At 37.9% G+C, this 19,984-nt stretch overlaps 1 protein-coding gene across 6 annotated transcripts; it reads right to left on the reverse strand.

The window, feature by feature from the left end:
• Window positions 1–104: 104 nt before the first annotated feature.
• Window positions 105–19,550, reverse strand: LOC107597437 (mast/stem cell growth factor receptor kita-like). 6 transcript variants are annotated; one of them, XM_016288488.1, is made up of 16 exons: window positions 19,546–19,550; window positions 14,071–14,405; window positions 12,225–12,364; window positions 10,801–10,969; window positions 10,489–10,675; window positions 9,848–9,963; window positions 9,223–9,337; window positions 7,618–7,802; window positions 3,946–4,052; window positions 3,296–3,422; window positions 2,720–2,824; window positions 2,291–2,401; window positions 2,067–2,205; window positions 1,900–1,982; window positions 1,028–1,158; window positions 105–304 (listed from the first exon to the last, which is right to left on the reverse strand). In XM_016288488.1, the coding sequence occupies exons 1-16, from the start codon at window positions 19,548–19,550 to the stop codon at window positions 155–157; spliced, it is 2,205 nt and encodes a 734-aa protein (XP_016143974.1). In that variant the 3' UTR covers window positions 105–154. The 6 variants fall into 6 exon arrangements, with proteins under 6 accessions (XP_016143974.1, XP_016143979.1, XP_016143977.1 ...); XM_016288493.1 differs by lacking the exon at window positions 19,546–19,550 and adding an exon at window positions 15,110–15,364 and having other exon boundaries at window positions 14,071–14,355; XM_016288491.1 differs by lacking the exon at window positions 19,546–19,550 and adding an exon at window positions 15,110–15,364 and having other exon boundaries at window positions 14,071–14,370.
• Window positions 19,551–19,984: the final 434 nt, after the last annotated feature.

Below are 19,984 nucleotides of genomic sequence, written 5' to 3' on the forward strand. Positions count from 1 at the left end.
TTTTGCATTAAGGTGAGATTTCCTTGCAGAAAGCTGTTGGAATAAACCACATCCAACACACACAGTATGCATTAAAGAAGCATGCTTGCTTGTCTATTTACTTGTAAAACTTGGTGGGAAAATCTACAAATAAAATAAATGTTAAAGTTGTTTGTCACATGTAATGACAGTTAATACTTACATTGCCCTTAACAACATAGTTTGAGTCAGTAGTGATGTCCCGGGCTAGTCCAAAATCACAGATCTTGGCCACTCGGCCTTGGGTGAGGAGAATGTTTCTGGCTGCCAGGTCTCTGTGAATACACTGCACATGCAGAACTACAGGTCAACATACACACTAATATATTATGTATTAAAGCAAACGCTGTAGGAATGGACTACTTGTTTTTAGCGTGATGTGAGCTAAAGAAGCTCAGACTGTATTGCTCATTTAAAAAATTTAATTGAAACGTAATGTTGACAGCTTTTGAGATTTTGGCCTTTCGCAGTTCAAGCAGATAGAAGCTGTACTTGTATGCATGTAACCTGCATAGGAATGAGTGGCCTAGAGGCATTACTGAAATGACCACAGAGGGGAGTGAAAAGTTGTGCTTAAAATTGCTCTTATGTGTCAGGACTGTCAAAACTGTCAGGTATTTACAATAACCGTGCCAATATTCAAAACCTCATTAGCAAAGAAGTGTTCTAAGTTAGCATAGAGGTGCTGAAATTAATTCCCTGACAGAAAACTCGCCGGCTCAACAGTGTGACTAATCTAGTGTCCTTCCCCTAAACTGAATACTGGACCTGCTGACCATGTGGGGAAATGTGATATTTCTCAGCATGATCCTCAATGAATGAGTGTATGCGTTTGTGTGACCTTGTGTAACCCGATCCTTGACTCGACAGAGGTAATGGAATGTTAGTCTGTGGCATTGTTGAGGAAGAGTGAGAAGATCTGCAGTATAGGGTTACCGCAAACACTCGGAATATAAAACTCAGTATCTGTCAGAGAGACAGAACGCAAACAAATGAGAAAAACACTTGCGTTTTTGGATGCCAAGAAATCCATCCCTTTGGCTACTTGGTAGGAGAAGCTAAGAAGATCCTCAGTATCCAGAGTCATGCCATCTTCATGCAGAATCTCACTAACGGCATCCGAATCATTGTATGAATCACCTAAAGGGATGACAAATTCATTTAAGAAGACGATAAAGACAAAATGAGACAAAAAGCCAACAGACAAGAAGAGACAACAAAAGAAAAGGGAAAGAATAAATGAGACAAGAAGACAACAGACAAGATGAGACAGAAGAGACCAGATGAGAAAAGAGAAGGCATGAGAAGAGATGAGAAAAGATGGGATGTGGACAGGAAAGACAAGATTAGACAAATAGAGATGAGGTGAGACAGAAGAGACAAGAAGAGAAGGCATGACAAGAGATGAGAACAGGAAAGACAAGGGCAGACAAGACTAGAAAAGAAGACAAAATGAGAAGAGTTGAGCCGAGATAACAGAACAGATGAGAAGAGACGAGAAGAAGACAACAGACAAGAAGGGGACAAGAAGAGACAAGAAAATATGAGACAAAAAGAGATACGACAAAGCCGGAAAAAAACAGACAAGATGAGAAGATGAAGATAAGACACGAGAAGAGATGAGACAAGAACAGGAAAGACAAAATGAGACAAAAAGAAACGAGATGAGACAGAAAAGACAAGTTGAGAAGATAAGAAAAAATGAGACAAGGTGAGATGAGGAGATAAGACAAGAACAGGAAAAAATAAGGGCAGACGAGAAGAGAAGAGAAGAGAAGAGAAGAGAAGACAGAAAGACTGGGTGACACAAGAAGAGACAAGATGATAGGATAAGAGATGACAAGAGAACAGACAAGAAAAGAGACAAGACATTGATCCAACCTTTATTAAGTGATCTTCGGTTTTCTGAGGACAGAATTCCCATTACAGAGGGCTTCATGGTCACGTATCCATTCCTGCTCTCACTGTAATCAAATACAAACTTGTTTTGGTGAACCCACAAGCACTTCACACTATCACACTGCACCAGTTGCATTGATCATACTTACTTTTGTTCTGGTTGCAGCATGACGTTTCTATAGTAAGAGTCTTCTCCCAGTGTAGTGTAGTAGAAGGATTCTCTCCTTCTGCGCAGGAAGTTCAACAGGTCACCAAAACAGCAGTACTCCGTTATAACTAGAGTTGGACCTGTGCAATAGACCAGACCAGTAATGAAGAACAATACAATACACAGAAAACCCTAGAAAAACAATATTTAGCTTTAGCCTCTTACCTCCAATAGTGCAGGCCCCTAGCAGGTTGACAATGTTAATATGGTTGCCAAGATAACTAAGCACCTTCAGCTCTGACATCAGAGCCTCTTTCTCAGTGGCATGGGCACTTGCTGTGGGGCAAAACACCACAACAAATAAAAGCATAAAAAAACAGAATGGTCTCCTAATGTTTAGTGTAGGTTCCCCTTTGGAAGCATTACACGAATGTTTTGGTTTGATTCTCAGAATGTTCTGGGAACCAAAAATTGTGGGTTACTGAAAATGTTTGACCTCCTTTCTTCACATCACGCAGGTTTGTGTACTTTCTGGTATGTCTTTACGCACTGCCTTATTTGCTTAAATAAACATGCTAGTTAAATGCCATGGTGTTACTATGCTACTCATATTTCACAAGATTATGAACATGTTTTCTGGTGCTTTTCACTCACGTTTGAGCATCTTCACAGCTACGGTCATCACAGTGTCTGCTTTGGACATCCCATATGCAGTGGCCTCCACCACCTTCCCAAATGCTCCAGATCCGAGAGTTTTTCCTGGGAATGCAGGGAAGCAAAACCGATTCAGAAAATTGACACCGCATCAATTTCACTTTTCCCTCATACAGTTGTTAACAGTCAGTCAATGCGCCTGGAAACTGATCCGAAACCAGCTTTTAGCTTGAACATCGACTTGCTTTTGAATCAAGGAGGTGTGGCTTGTGGGGAAGCGGGATATGCTAGATCCTGTTAGATCCTGTTTGTTGACGGATATGGCTGTTCCTTTATGGGGAAGATATGATTTTATGTCACAAGGCACCAGTTATCAAGTGTCACAAACCATGTAACTGCCAATGAAAAAAAGCAAGCTTTGTAAAATTCAAAAGGCCTTTATGCTTTCTGGTGCATTAAACCTTGTAAACCTTTCCAAACCTAATGTTTAAACATAAGAAATGTGGAAAAATTATTTGGAATATAATTTATGAAGTTCGACAAGTCAAAGCAGACAGATTCAGGAACTTAACTCACCAAAACGCAGCTTATCTCTGGGAAACTCCCACAGGTGGTCGTATGGAAGCTGGGTGGGGTCAATATACACATAGCTATTTCCATGGATACCTTCTATGACTTTCCACTGTATTTGGTATTTAGGTTTCTGTAGGAGACAGAAATAAACAATGAGCGAAGTTTACAGACAAACAAAACAACCTTTTACATTAGATCCAGTTACTGCAAGTGTATGTGCTCTCATAGAAAAAAGTAAACAGAGTCCACTAATAACAGTGTCATGTAAACGGACATAAATTATTCAAACAACAATGTGAACAGTAATTTCATGTGCGTGCGTGTATGTATCACTGATCGCTCCCATGTGCAACAGTGCAAAACTGCATGGTGAAACATCAGGTCTTATGACATGTTAAGTAAATAATTTCCTTGAGTGTGTATTGTTTCAAAGTACCCCTGAAGTGTGGGAGGGATTCCAGGTGTGACAGGTCAATTGCGTTGAGTATCACGTTTAATATCAAATAACATACTAGAATAACAATACATGTTACAATCTTTTATTGCTATAATAGGGGAAGGAGTTCAATTTTGTGTAATTAATGAATTAGCTCAGTGAGTCAGCATGCAATTTCTGTACTGGAAGACAAGCTATGAAATGAATGACACTTTACCTGCATGTACTTGTAGGACAGCACAATCAGGATGAGAACAAGGATAACAGCTGCAGCAACAAAACCGATGAGCAACGGCGTGAAAAGTTCATGAGGAACAGTGTTCTCTGAGAAGATTAAATTAACATACAGTTGCCATCAGAAACATGCAGAACATGACATACTGGATGTACTCAACAACAGCAAACAAGAAATGTGTTCCTTTTGATCTAGGGATACATTGATATTAAAATTCTGGCCTATATGATTATTTTTCATGTTATGGCCAATAAACAATATATTCCAGACACTATGCTAAAAATAATTAAAAACTACACTTAAAATAATTAAATATTAAATGAAATATTAAAAATGCTGAAAACTGATATGGTGTCAATATATTGTGCATCCCTGTTTTTAAATCATAATGGATATAATTTACCATTAATTGTACTGTTTCAATTAATATTAATTGCATTAATAATATAATATATTTGAATGCAATTTATATTGCATTCAAATATAAATTGAATGCAATATAAATCAATAGCTAAAAGCTAAATAGCTAAAAGATATCCATTATGAGTTAAAAGTAGGGATGCACAATATATTAATTACTTATATTATTACATTTATATATTTTTTATTACAATTATTACAATACAGTTACATTAATAATATATTATATTAAATTGCATATATATATATATATATATATATATATATATATTGAAGTAAAACCAGTGTTTACACTGGTAGAATGTCTAAAAAACAATACACAAGCATAAAAGAACAGTGGGGTTATGTCATAATTGCTTGTATTTCATGAGGTGTGAATAATCCTCACTGATGCATTGAGGTCAAACTCTCTACTGAAGATTTTTGTGACTCGCTTTTTTCACATTTTCAAAGTGTAGCGGTGTTGTTTTTGTAAGGTGTGTGTATGTGTTCATGCGTTGTGTGTTATTGTTTTTCTGCGTTGTTCCGAGCAGTGTCGTAAGCTCTTAAGCTATAAGAAGCTTTCTCTCCATTTCAAATCAAAGAATGCAAACTCTGCAGGAAGTAATCCCTTGTAAACCTGCCACTGGCTTTCACAGTCCTCTTCTGCTCCCTCCCTCTGTCTCTCTCTCTCGCCCTCCATCCTTCCCCGTCCATCCATCTATCATCGCACTGCATCCAAGCATACCATCAAGCCCCTCATAAATCAACAAATCTTAACAATGGACATTTTTTTGCATCTCGCTCAGCTGAGAGTGAACAGCTTTAACAGTCTAGCTTAAGGCTCATCGTCCCACTGGTTTTCCTGGACCTACTGCAGTCAACCTTGAGAATCTAAACAAGTCCCCACATCACCTAACAGGCTTTCCTGATGCAGCGGATTTAAAACCTCCAGTCCAACTCCTGATGGTTGAAAGGTCAACGTTCAGGGAGAATTTTTATTACTTAAGGCTAATTTAGTTGAGAAAATGCAAAAAACAGGCAATGTAGTCAACAACTTGCACCAAAAACCCAATGAGGATCAAATGAATGTACCAGAAACAAACTAAACTGGATGTGGCTGACCTTTTGTTAACCAGTCTGTCCTTAAAAATAATACCAGTATTAACTGGGGTGGAAAGATGGTGTTTTGCAACAAACCAAATTAAACCCCCCCTAAACCCGGGAGATAATCCCCAACAGTTGGTAATGTTAGGTTTACAAAAGAAACAAGATTAGGGCTAAAACTCAGCACCTCTGTTTATATAATAGTCTGCTGTTATCTCGTCTTATCCAAAAAGTCTGCCTACATAGGTTGAGCTGAAGCAGGAGTGGCGAACTGCAAGTTGGCAGCTGGTTTAGATTTTCTCAAAAAGATGTAGCCAGTAGAAAACGCACAGCTGGAGAGAACGTGAGGAGATGTTTCCTCTTGTTTGGTTGTTTAACTATTCCTGGGAAACTAGAAGCACTTGGGTCGAGGTCTCTTCCTGGTTTTCTATGATGTGCATAAGATGAACTGACTGATTTTGACTCGAGGTCAAAATTCTTCATCTTTGTTGTAGCTGTACAGTGTCATTTCAAAAATTGCACTATATCCTGCATTTTAAGTATAATTTTTTTTAAAGTCTCACCAAGGCAGCACTATTTGTTCAAAGTATAGTAAAAACAATAATGCTGTAAAATTTCATTATAATTTAAAATAACTTTTGTTTGTTTTAAAGTATTTTATATGTAATTTATTCCTGATGCAAAGCTGAATTTTCAGCATCATTACTCCAGTCTTCAGTGTCACATGATCCTTCAGAAATCATTCTAATATGCTGATTTGCTGCTCAAGAAACATTTATTTTTATTTCCAATGTTGAAAACAGTTGTGCTTAGTAATTTTTAGTGGATAACATGATACATACAGGATTCTTTGATGAGTAGAAAGTTCAAAAGAACAGCATTTATTTGAAATAGAAGTTTATGTAACATTAAAAATGTCTTTACTCTCACTTTTGATCAATTTAATGCGTTCTTGCTTAATAAACGTACCAATTAATAAAAAATAAAAAAAATCTTACTGACCCAATACTTTTAAATGTTAGTCTATCTATATAATGGCAGATATTATTGCATTTGTTCTAATACATGAAATGCCCATAATGTAAATATTAGCATGTCACTGCAAAACTCAGTGCAAAACTGTTGCTCCACTTTGATTAGAAATGAAACAATCTTTTTTAAAAACAGAAAATAGGACTGTAATGCAGTTCGTAGTTATGGGAAGAAGGAGGTGGGAACAGGCAAACATTCAAAAACTTTAATTATCAAATAAACAAACACAAAACGGAAAGTAAAGGTGGCAGCCCCTCACGGACGACTGCCACACAAACATAAACAAAATACAAGTTTAGGCCCAGTCCGGTCAGGCCCCTCCCTCGTCACTCCTCCTATTATCCTTCCGGAGCTCCTTAGTGGAACTCGAGACTGGAGTGGCGCACAGGTGATGCTCATTATCACTCGCGTCACCGGCCTCGCTCTGTTCCCACGGCTCTCGGGCCCCGCCCCACTCGTCACAAGGACGTTTTATTACTTTGAGCGTTGAAAGAGCATTTCCAGTAAGTGCATATATTAAGCAGCTGGCATTCTTTTATTTTTATAATGTCTTCTGTGAGTGTTTCAGTGCACAGCTACAATTCCCTGGCCAGTGCACTGGCTACTTTGAGGATTGAGACACACCCTCAGAGTCAACAATGGAAGAAAACCCCAAAACATACAAGCCAACAAAATTAACATAATATTTTACTATTAGGACAACAAAACAAAGATACACACCCAGACCTGTGACAAATGAGCACAGCCTGTACACTGGGGCAGTATTGATTTGATGCCCTGTGTATGCAAATGAACAACAAGGAGACAGTGTCTGAATTCATAAACCTCTCAACTAAACCAAATCTCAGATATATTCAAGTAAAAAACACCTGCGTGCCCTTGCTTTCAGAAGTTGCATGAAGTCAGCCAATCATATTATAGCCTGCAGATGACAAAAGTGCTTTCCAGTTTTGTGAGAAATATGGATCACAGGGTCAGCAAACAGACTGTAGGCAGTTTGTGGGTGGAGTTGTCTGAGGCTGAGACTTAGTAATTACTAACTAGAGTCTTCAGTCATTGTCTGAAGGGGTGTGTAATGTGTGTGTGTGCGTGTGATTTGGGAGGTTATTTGCTCACCGCTGATAGAGAAGAGAGTGTACACGATTTCTCCATTGGCAGATGCCACGCATTCAAGGGTGGAGTAACTGTTCTTGGTGATGTTTAGACGACTTTCTACTGTGCCTTTCCCAAAAGGAGGATTTGTCATGGTTACAGTGACAACATCCTCCTCCTCTTGAGTGGCATTCAGCAAATTGGAGCACCTGAGGAGGCATGCAACAAACTCATAAATTCTTAGTCTCGCACTTCTCATGAACATGTACTTATGGTGGTGAACCATTCTAGAAACACTGCATAAAAGGAACTATGTAAAAATAAATAAATAAATAAATAAAAAATGCATCAAAATACAAAAATTGTATCAATGTGCAAAACAAAGGCAAAGTACACACACACACACACATATATATATATATATAAATTCATAGCCTTAAAAGCAGTGTTATTTTCATATTATTTATTATTATTTTATTAAAGTTTTTTTATATTATACATTAGCATTTATCTCCTATTGTATCCCATTTTATGTCACAGGAACAGCAGGTTACTACATTTTGATGAAAGATTATGAAGCATAAAATTTTTTCTTTGGCATAAAATGCACCAATTAACTTTTTATGATAAGGCTGGAATGTGTGAGGATATTTTTGATTTCATGTAGACCTTAAGATCAAATGTTAAGAACCAATGCATATCAAGACACATAATACGATAAGGATGTGATAAGCATCTCTCTCCGCATTCAGTGGCTATGGCAGGTTTTTACTGATGTGTGTGAAAATAGCTTATTGCTTAAGAAAGCAAAATAACAGGCAGCAAAGTGACAGACCTCAAGGGCTCTTTTATTTAAAAACATCAGAGTGGAATGTACTGCCATCAAGTGCTTTGATTTATTTGTTTCTCCAATTTTTTTTTTTTTGTGCAATTGAGTTGAGTTAAAAGTTAGCTTTGGATATAAAGCCAGAACAAATAAACCTTAACTGGTTTACATTCCTTGATCCGTCTCTTTGTTACTGAGCGATATCGTTAATGACATTGTTTAGCATGGTGAAAACTCAACAGTTTCTCAACAATGGAATGTCTGTTCAGTGAGAAAACTATCAAACTGGTGACAGACACCAACGCACAAACAAGATCAAAAGACACACTGCACTACATGTTTATATGCTCAAATTGAAGCAGGGCATGCTATCCAGATTAGATTTGATCATCATGAAGAATTGATTGGATAAGCTTGTGACTAAGACCATGCATGCTAAGGTGTTCTGTCAACACTGCTATTCGAGAATAAACAGCCCAATGGAAGCCACTTGTTCCCATGTTGTTGGGTGCTGTCACATGACTGATAGCAGCCAATCGCTTTTGTGATGTCACAGTCATGACAGAGTCAAATTGCTTATCCCTATCAATAATAGGCTAAAGCCTTGTTGTCCAATCATCAAACATCAAGTTAGCGGTTAGTGGCTAATCCACACTACCTCACAACGTATCCTCAGAGAGGCTAATACGTTAACACTGCTCAAGAGAGGTGCCGCTAGTTTTTGAAAGCAACTTTTAGAGCCCATGGTATGTACCCTGGGTGTATTTAAAAATTACAAAACTGCAGAAAGACAGTACACGTACCTTGAATGGGGTTGGTCACAGTAATACCACTTGATCTGAGGAGTGGGGTAACCTTCAGCCACACAGCGCACCTGTCCATCAATCGGCCCTTCATGGGACACAATCTGTGGTTTACCTAACAGTCAAAGAATGGTTCTGGGTCAGTTTTACAATCTTGGTTAGTGGGATGGATGCTTGTACAGCTGTCTTATTTGTGATTACTTTGCATACTGTTATTATTTTAAAATATGGCTTAAGTGGCATTAAAAAGTCAGATTTTGAACATTTTTGCCATTTAAAATGTGGGCAGAAAGTAAAACCTGTTTGAGGGATAAATCTATTTATAACTGGTGATCAATAAATCTCACAGAAAAGAAAATGACTTGACAAATGTCTTATTTGAAGTCTTGAAGCCCAGGGCTTTCTTATCTGTTTTTGCACAGCCTCAACTATTGTTAGTGGACTTTAAGCCAGGGTCTTACATAGACAATCAAGTTCTTTTATCCAGCACAATGCTCAAGAAATATGACTGATCACTTCTGAACCAAAATACACACAAAACTCATAGATCACATAGATTTTATACTCTTTTCTGGGGAGTGGAAAAGTCAAATATTTGTCATTTGCATTAAATGTTTTCACTCACTTATGACATGGACTTCGAACATTTGATGAACTGTTGCGTCTCGGTTTGAGCATGAAAAGGTGTAAACGCCACTTTCCAACACCTTGAGACGCACTAGCTTCAGCTCGCTGGTGTACCTGTTGAAAGAAGAGAAAGAAACATGAATAACCTATCTTTCAGTATCTTTCAGTTCAGTAAATAAATGGCGAGCTTGCACTGATATTAAAATTCTGATAAAACTGAAAATTCTATAGTATTTTCTCTAAAAGAATTATAAAAAAAGACCATACTAAAAACAAAATGCCACAATTCAAATGCCACAAGTGAATTTAGGCTTCACAACATAATTTTTTTATCATGTATAAAAAAATTGGATATTGAGAGATTTGCTAAAGTTTACATTTAACAATGTTTTTAAATTATTAGTGTTTTTAAATATTAACTTTAAGTGAGCATTACATGACGGCAAAGGTAATCTGAATATAAAAACAGTAAATGAGCAGCACAAGTAATACAACATCAAAACATATTTCCAATAAAAAAAAATATATATATATATATATTTTAATATAACCAATAACCAATATGATACCACAATATTGTACATTCCTAGCAATTACTACGTAGAAAAAAACATGAAATGTTTGTAATCAAAATCATACCTATTCCCATGTGAGTGACTGGTAATGACATGATCAGTAGTGTTGGTAAGTTTTACACCACTGTAGCTCCAGGAAAATGGATGAGGTTTCGGGTAAGCATCCATTACCACACGCAGGGACAGACTTTCTCCAGCCCGCACTCTCTTAGTGCAGTTATTCACACTTGTTAGGTTAATGAAGCTTTTCTCTACACACACAAACACATAAAACATCAATTTATTCTTTGAAACGGCACAGCCATTGAGACTTAATAAACAGTCATATGATTATTTTTTTTAAATTGAAAATGTTTTTGAAACAACAGAGACCTACCATAGATTTCAACCAAGACCGCCTTTGCACTGGTCCCCCTTTCGTTCCTGGCCTCGCAGTTGTAAATCCCTGCATCCTGCATGGTCACAGACCCCAGATTCAGGGTGGCGTTCCTCAGGTGAGAAATGGGCTCGGTCAGGATACTTGAGAACCGCTGCACTGACGGTTGCTTGGCACATGCAAAAGGAAAAGAGACACAAAGCTGATTGGGCAACTATGAAGAGATGAAGCATAGACCCTGTCTTGGGTAAAGTGCTTGTGGTTGTCTGTATGTGTAGGTGTGGCTGTTTTTATCTTTATATAAAACAAAGCATGTCATTCATCTCTCAAATAACAGTCTCTGATGGCAGTGGAGTCTCGATACAATACTGAAGAGCTGTTTACTTATGTTGTTCTCACAGCACACGTTTGACAATAATACAGTTGTGAGTGCTGAAAATTTAAGGGAGTGAGTTTAGATACAAAATTCGGTTCACGCGTTAAAAACTGAACTGTGTTTGAACACAACCATATATAGTGCTTTAAAACAGAACTGACAATCAAGATTGAGATAAATACAGAACAGAAGAATTGCGAGTAAAACTAAACTAGAATTGAATTGTAATGACAGGAAGTTCAAAAAAATATAACAAATGTAATGCATTCAAGGGAATCTATCATCTACCTACAGTAGTTATCTAGCTAGCTAGCTGTCTAGCCATCTATCTAGCAATCCATCTGTCTATCAGACTATCTGTTTGACTCTCTAGACTATCTGTCTGTCTTTCTATCTGTCTGTTTACATCTCTTTCCATCTGTCTGTCAGTCTATCTATCCATCCATCTGTATGTCTATCTGACTCTCTAGCTATCTCTTTCTTTCTTTCTTTTTCCTAAATTAATTTTTATTTATTTTAATTATAATTTTAAATTAATTATACAACTACACTTTGCAATTCTGCATCCTGTTTGCTTCCTCAATTTCAAGCTTAATTCAAAATTCAAAACTTTAACTGGAATTTAAAAGGCATTCTCAATTCACATCTGAATGACACACAACCCTGCTGACAACCATATTCGTCTGCTGTGTAAATATATGATCATATAGAATTTGAGGAGCACCTTAAACCACACAAGATCCAATTTGCCTCTGGGCATAATATCAAGTTCAAACAAGATTTCAATTCTCATTCTCAGTCTACAAAAACTAAATTGTTCATGGGTACACATTACCACATTAAGTAGGATAACTGGGATGTGCACTCACTCTATAGTCTGCTTTTGTAAACATTGGTTTCACTCGCTTGAAACTGTTGCAGTGTTTAATAAAGTCTGCAGTATGTATATATATATGCGTGTGTTGTGGTCAGGAAGAGTGTCATGCAGTACCACAGATGTGCTCAGGTAAACAGGTGAGAGCAGGTTAGGTTGTGAGAGTGTTCTTACCACTCCTTGTGGAGCCTTCCACCTGACTGTGATGTCGCTGTTGACATTTGAGGTGTTGCAGGATAGGGAGAGTTCTTCCCCCTGGATGAGCAGCACTCTCGGAGGCTGACCCAGTGTGATCACAGGAGGCATGTCTGGAACTAAAAGCAAAGAAGCATGATGCATTATATCAACGCAGCGGGAAAGTGTGGGAAAGAGAGCAAGCTACAGTGGGGTAACGTGGACATGCATGTGCCTAGTGTCTGTCTGTGTCCTCTAGCTATATTTAGGGGTGGCAACTGATGAACTTTTTTTTTAATCAAATGAATTACATGATATGGCGATTATTTAATCGGATTTATCTCAATGAATTGCAAACATCAATATTTGAAATACCTCAAAATAAAAACATTACTAAAAGTGGCTTTAGAAGTCTACATACTACCATTAAAAAATTTGGGGATGGTAAAATTACGTAATGTTTTGGAAGAAATGTTTTATGCTCACAAAGACTGCATTTATTTGATCAAAAATACAGTAAAAAGAGTAATATTATAAAATATGATTACAATTTAAAATAACTGTTTTCTATTTACCCTCAAGCCATCCTAGGTGTATATGACTTTCTTCTTTCAGACGAATCCAATCGGAGTTATATTAAAAAATGTCCTGGCTCTTCCAAGCTTTATAATGGCAGTGAATGGGTGTTATTTTTCAATAGTCCAAAAGACATCAAATAAAGCGCATCCATCCATCATAAGAAGTGTCCTAAAGTGAATCAATGCGTTGTTGTAAGAATAATATCCATATTTAGAACTTTATAAACAGTAATCTCTAGCTTCCACTAACTGTTGTATACGCGTTCAATACGTGTTCCGGAGGATGACATAGGACGTAGCGTAAGGTCTGGTGAGAAGTGATGAATGTGGAAGCGCAGCGGAAAGAGCAAAACAAAAACTGTTTACGAATTAGAAGTACAAAACGAAGATTTGTAAAGAAAAATGTCAGAGGATTTCGATATAAGCCAAGAGGAGACTGGTTTTCCTTTGCTAAATTAAGGAAACTTTGCTTCCTTTGCATCTGTAAACAAACGTTGGTTCTCACGAGACTAGCATATTCTCACCTGACCTTACGTTACGCCTACGTCCTATGTCATCCACCAGAACAGCATTCTATTGTGAACGCATGTACAACAGTTAGCGGAAGCTAGAGATTACTGTTTATAAAGTTTAAAATATGGATATTTTATCTTACAAAAACGCATCGATTTTGCTTCAGGAGGCATTTATTCAGGGAGTCATGTAGGGCACTTTTTATAATTGCTGGATGCGCTTTATTGGACTTCTTTTGGACTATTGAAAAATAACACCCACTCACTGCCATTATAAAGCTTGGAAGAGCCAGGACATTTTTAAATGTAACTCTGATTGGAATCGTCTGAAAGAAGAAAGTCATATACACCTAAGATGGCTTGATTTTAATTTTTGGGTGAACTATTTCTTTAATATATTTTAAAAATATATAATTTATTTCTGTGATGGCAAAGTTGAATTTTTAGCGATCATTACTCCAGTCTTCAGTGTCACATGATCCTTCAGAAATCATTCTAATATGCTGATTTGCTGCTCATGAAATATTTCTTATAATTATTCATACTGAAAACAGTTGTGTTGCTTTTTTTTCAATTGACAGCCGTAATATTCATGTCTTTCCTTTTTTTTCTCACCGAGGCGAACATTGAGTTGATATTGTCCGGATTTAACTGTGTTGCCTTCCAGAGTCCCGACACATCATATTGAAAACAGTTGTGTTGCTTTTTTTTCAATTGACAGCCCTAATATTCATGTCTTTCCTTTTTTTTTCTCACCGAGGCGAACATTGAGTTGATATTGTCCGGATTTAACTGTGTTGCCTTCCAGAGTCCCGACACAGACGTAACAACCCTTGAAGTCCTTCCTGACATCTTCCAGCGTTATGCCTGTCTCAATACTGGATGAATATCGTAGGCTGTTGGGCAGGGACTGTCCGTCACATTTTTGCAGGTGCAAGTCTGTCATATGTGGGTCTGTGGCCAAGCATGGGATCGTGGCTGTTTCTCCTTCTCCCGCAACAAAGTCAAACATGATGTTCCTCCTGAAGGGATTTTCAGGATCTGCTGAGAGGAATGCTAAATCAAAAACCAATGAAACACAACCAAGGGGGCTTAGATCATGACATTACAGCTCAGAGAAAGAGAGTGAGTGTCACAAAAAGACTGAAAGTGAAAAACTACTCTCCATCATACCTAATAAACAAAAACAAATAACCCACACCTGCAGTGTTCACATTAGTAAAATTAGTGTCAACTGCCAAAAATGCCAAGGATCAATTTGAAGAGTTTATTATTTGGGATTATAAGAACATGCTTGCAAAAACACATAACACAGATGTATAAATAACGGTCATGCAGGTGACTAGTGAATACAGAGAGCTGATTGTGGGTATTTAGGGCATCTGTTGGCACCCAAAGTGTCTTTTTGGCAAAAAAACAACAAAAAAAAACAAAAAAAAATGGAAACCACACAGGAAGATGAGAGATGCTGGAGAGTGTGTTCAAAGAGAGAAGGAGAGAGAGAGAAAGACATAAACATAAAGCATGAAAAGTGTTAGAAAGTGCACATGTAATGGTGCAGACATACTTTCTATCTAGTATCTCTACTACTAGTATACTGTTGCTACCAAGCTTGTACAGACCTAACACATAAAATATACTGAAGCTGCACTCACATGCATACAAGATATACACTAAGACACAAAGGAGGGTTCAAGAATGCTTTAAATACTGCCCTACAGACATGTCATTCCACCCAGACAATTTATTACACTCATTTAAAATCCTGACTCACGAATGCAAAAGACTGACTTACCTTTTACATACACATAGATGGAGCTCTTTTCACCAGATGCCTCCTCACGGCATGAATATTTGCCCATGTGTTGTGGGCCTGCTTTGTTCACTTTAAGAACTGTCACTTGACCCTGTCTTTGTGCCTTAAGGATCCGTGTGGGACGGTCTTCTCGCAGCCAGCGCACTGAACTGTCACTCTGGCAACGCAAGCTGAAGTCACTGTTCAGTGGTACTGTGACCTGGGGTCCTTCGGGGATGATAGTGGGCCTGGACCTGGCTGAGAGAAAACAAGTAAGTGAACATGGTGCACAAGTGAAAGATAAACAAGTTTAACATTTGATAAGCGTACAAGAGAGTAGATTATTAAGGGTTAATGTGACTTGTTTTGTATAAAAGGTAAATGTAAGCGTTGCAGCAAAGAGTCAATGTAAAGATGGTACATCTGCAATCTGCACTGCATTTTGTCAAATGCATTTGACTTGCCAGAATACTATGGTGATATACAGAATATATCAAGCACATGCATATTTTTACACACACACACACACACACACGCACACGCACACTGTAATCAAAGCCCTCTCAAGAGTGGGAAATAGTTTCACAACTCAACAAATCATCTGGAAATGCCAATTTGATGTCAGACAACTCTAAATAAGCTCCCCCCTCCCCACGACTGGAGGAATGGTGAAAATAAGTGAAGAAAATAAAAGTAAAGAAATAAAAAGAGAAAAATTTATAAAATTGACAACATGTATATGTAGCATGATGGTAAAACTTCAGCTGATTATTTAAATTATTTTATCTACTATATATATATATATATGTGTGTGTGTGTACCTGTTTTTCTATTCTGGTGGGGACTTAAACCTGAATACACACAGACTCATGGGGACTCATGTCTGACAACATGTATATGTAGCATGATGGTAAAACTTCAGCTGATTATTTTAATTATTTTATCTACTATATATATATATATATATATATATATGTGTGTGTGTGTGTGTGTACCTGTTTTTCTATTCTGGTGGGGACTTAAACCTGAATACACACAGACTCATGGGGACTCGTGTCACAGTGGGAACCTAAATTGAGGTCCCCACAGATAAACAAGCTAATAAATCACACAGAATTAAGTTTTTTGAAAATCTAAAAATGTAGAAAGTTTCCTGTAAGGGGTAGGTTTAGGTGTAGGGTTGGTGTAGGGCAATAGAATATATGGTCTGTACCGTAGAAAAACCATTACACCTATGGAAAGTCCCCACAAGGATAGCAAACCACACATGTGTGTGTGTGTGTGTGTGTGTTATTTCTGGATATTATATTATTACATGTTAAAAATAAAAAGACCGAGAGAAAACAGTGAGCAAAGGCAAAAGGACAAGTAAACACCTGTTTGGCAGGTAAAGGATTGCATTGATATTTAAAGATTATGTAGTCGCAATCATGTCCACTCCTGGTTCCTAGTAACTGGTAAATACTGTTTTAAGCTGGCATTGCTTTCTGCAGCTGGTTTTGATGGATTGAGGCAATCATGCCCCTTATGTTAACACTGAGAGAGGTGGGAGCAATTTAATTTAAGGAAAATCTTTTAAAATGGGAAAATGTGTTCAATAAAAATCTTCAAAATGTGTTCAATAAAACAAATATGACATTTTCATCTAATACTACTTTGATTAGAATAATTTTTTTAAGTTTCTGAGAATGTGATAGACAGGGGGTTGGGGGCACTGGCTTCCATTCCACCTCACGGTTTCTCTGGTAAATATTTAAACCACATAGAGAGAGCTTTTATCTAAATTACACCATTACGACAACATTATGAGTTTTTGAACAGAGGTGATGTAAGATAACTAAGTGTTAACTATAAGCTAATGATGCCTGATAAAGATGATAGGACGCAAGATGAATGTTTCCACCATGCAAATTAAATATTGAACTCTGTTCTATTCTACCACAGCCTGTTTTCCCAAAATTACGTTTTCTCCAGTTTATATAGATAGATAGATAGATAGATAGAGATATAGATACACACACACAGTCATGGCCAAAAGTTTTGGCAGTGTAAATTGTTTTGCAAAGTTTGCCACTTCAGTATTTGTAGATTATTTTTCCACATGTTTCTGTGGTATACTGAAAAACAATGATAAACATAAGTTTTTATAGGCTTTTATTGCCAAAAAAAATATGAGTCAATATTTACAGAGACCCTTTTCATTCATAACCTTTGCAATTCGCTCTGGCATGCTGGATATTAGCTTCTGGGCCAAATCCTGACTGATGGCGATCCATTCTTGCCTTATTAGTTCTCAGAGTTGATCACAATTTGTGGGCTTCTGCTCGTAGCTTTCACCTTTTCTTCTCTGAACAATCAATTTTCCAGATGTCTACAGTCGGAAGGGAGCTTCATCAGAGAAAATAACTTTGCACCAATCTTCTGCTGTCCAATCCTTGTACTTCCTGCAGAATTTCAGTCTGTCCTTGATGTTTTTTTTGGAGAGAAGTGGCTTCTTTGCTGCCCTTCTTGACACGTTGGCCTCACTGTGCGTGCAGATGCTCTCACACCAGCCTGCTGCCGTTCCTGAGCAAGCTCTGCACTGCTGGTGACACGATTCTCTAGTTGAAATTAGTTTTTTTGTGAAAAGTAAATTTTTTTAGCCAATGAAGCTTTTAGCAATTATTTAAAATGCATCTGATCACTCTACACAATAATCTAGAAACAATGTGAATGAACACCACAACAGCTTAAAGGGGTCATATGATGCGATTACAATTTTTCCTTTCTCTTTGGAGTGTTACAAGCTCTTGGTGCATAAAGAAGATCTGTAAAGTTGCAAATACTAAAGTCTCAAATCCAAAGAGACATTCTTTATCAAATTTAAGACTTGTCCACGCCCTCCTAAAACGGCTCGTTCTAACACGCCCCCACATGTCTATGTCACTGTGTGGGAAGATTTGCATAACACCGACCAAATGTTCACGCAAAGAAAGAAGGAGTAACTTTTATTCTCGCTGTAGTATTGCCATTTGTGGAGATGTTGTGTGTTTAGTTGTGAAAGCGAAACTACTTTGTTTGGCCTTCCAAAAGAGGACGATATCGCTTCGTCATGCCTGGAGCTGATCCATGCTGGTCGCTGAGGAAATACATCAACTTCGCGCTGTGGATCGCCGGATTGGCTTTCACCGTGGATGAAGCGGAGTCCAGCCCGGGGTCGTCACATGTGGTTGCCGCAAGCCCGCCGGCCGCGCCGTTCTCAAGCCCTCCGGCCGCCTCTCACTCAAGGCTGCCGGCCTCCGCTCACGCAAGCCCGCCGTGTGTGACGCTGTGTGACGCATTTTATGGAAGACTGTTTCCTGAACCTGCAGAGTAGCATACAATGGGTCTGTGCTCAAAGGCTGTTTTATAAAGTGGGGCAGTTCCAACTTTGCAAGGACAGTCTGGAGCTTCTGACTCACAGCCTGTAAGTACATTTTTTATATTTAAAGAATTTGCCACTGATGATTCAAACGCCCTTACCAGGTCAAGAAAATATGATCATATTACCCCAATTTTACAGTCTCTGCACTGACTACCTATTAAGTTCCGTATCAGATACAAAATATTATTACTTGCCTATAAGGCCCTTAATGGGTTAGCTCCTGCTTACCTAACTAGTCTTCTACCATGCTACAATCCATCAGGCTCCCTAAGGTCACAACACTTTGGACTTTTGGTAGTACCTAGGAAGTCCACTAAAGGAGGTAGAGCTTTTTCGCATTTGGCTCAAATTTTGCTATAAGTTTGATTGCATCATATAATAATTGCTGTTAATAGTGTTCATCGTCTGTTTGATTACGTCTTTAATTGATTTTCCCGTACATTTCTGCCATATGAACATAAACTGACAGTCACCACTGATAAGCTACCACTAAATTTTGTTGAAACTTAATTTGCTGTAAAGTTGCTTTGCAACAATTTGTATCGTGAAAAGCGCTATACAAATAAACTTGAATTGAATAGAAAAACTTGAAACGTGAGAAGCGCTTGTTGTTTGTCGTTTCTCCGATCACAAATGCAGACATGGTTTTATGTTTATGCAGCGCGATACGCAATGCGTAAAAACACAGTTTAAGTCATTATAATCAGTAATTATGTCCCCACTGGATGCAACAAATGCCTCGTTTGTAATGGGTTTTATTGGTTTTGTCTCGCCGTGCCGGGAGACGGCATCACAGTCTGTTAAGGGGCATAACATTTCCATCACACACTTGAGGTATTCGGCCAATCACAACGCACTGGATAGCTGGCCAATCAGAGCACACCTCGCTTTTCAGAACGATGAGCTTTGTAAAAATCGACGCGTTTCAGAAAGGCGGGGCATAGAGGAGAAACAATAATGTACAGTATGTGGAAAATAATGTGTTTTTTTTTACCTTAAACCACATAAACACATTGCATTACACCAAATACACAACATAATGTTCTTTTTAGCAACGTCATATGACCCTTTAAGCAGCAAACTTTGCAAAACACAACATTTATGTCACTGTTAAAACTTTTGGCCATGACCTGGAATATATTATATCTATATATATATATAACTTGTGATACCACCGTTAGCCACTAGGGGTATACACCCGAAGACAGCAGTAGCCATAAACCAGTGGTTCTCAAACCTCTCCATGAAGTACCCCCAGTACCAGAGGCGTAGATATAGGGCAGGCAAGGCAGGCAATTGCCTGGGGCCCCGCATTTTGAAGGGGCCCCCGACAGCAAGCAGCAAACTTTGCAAAACACAACATTTATGTCACTGTTAAAACTTTTGGCCATGACCTGGAATATATTATATCTATATATATATATATATAATTTGCAAGATGAATAATAGGCAATAGTCCAATTACTAATATG

Source organism: Sinocyclocheilus grahami, unplaced genomic scaffold (genome assembly GCF_001515645.1).
Source record: "Sinocyclocheilus grahami isolate Dianchi unplaced genomic scaffold, SAMN03320097.WGS_v1.1 scaffold232.1, whole genome shotgun sequence".
NCBI classification, from domain to species: Eukaryota; Metazoa; Chordata; class Actinopteri; order Cypriniformes; family Cyprinidae; genus Sinocyclocheilus; species Sinocyclocheilus grahami.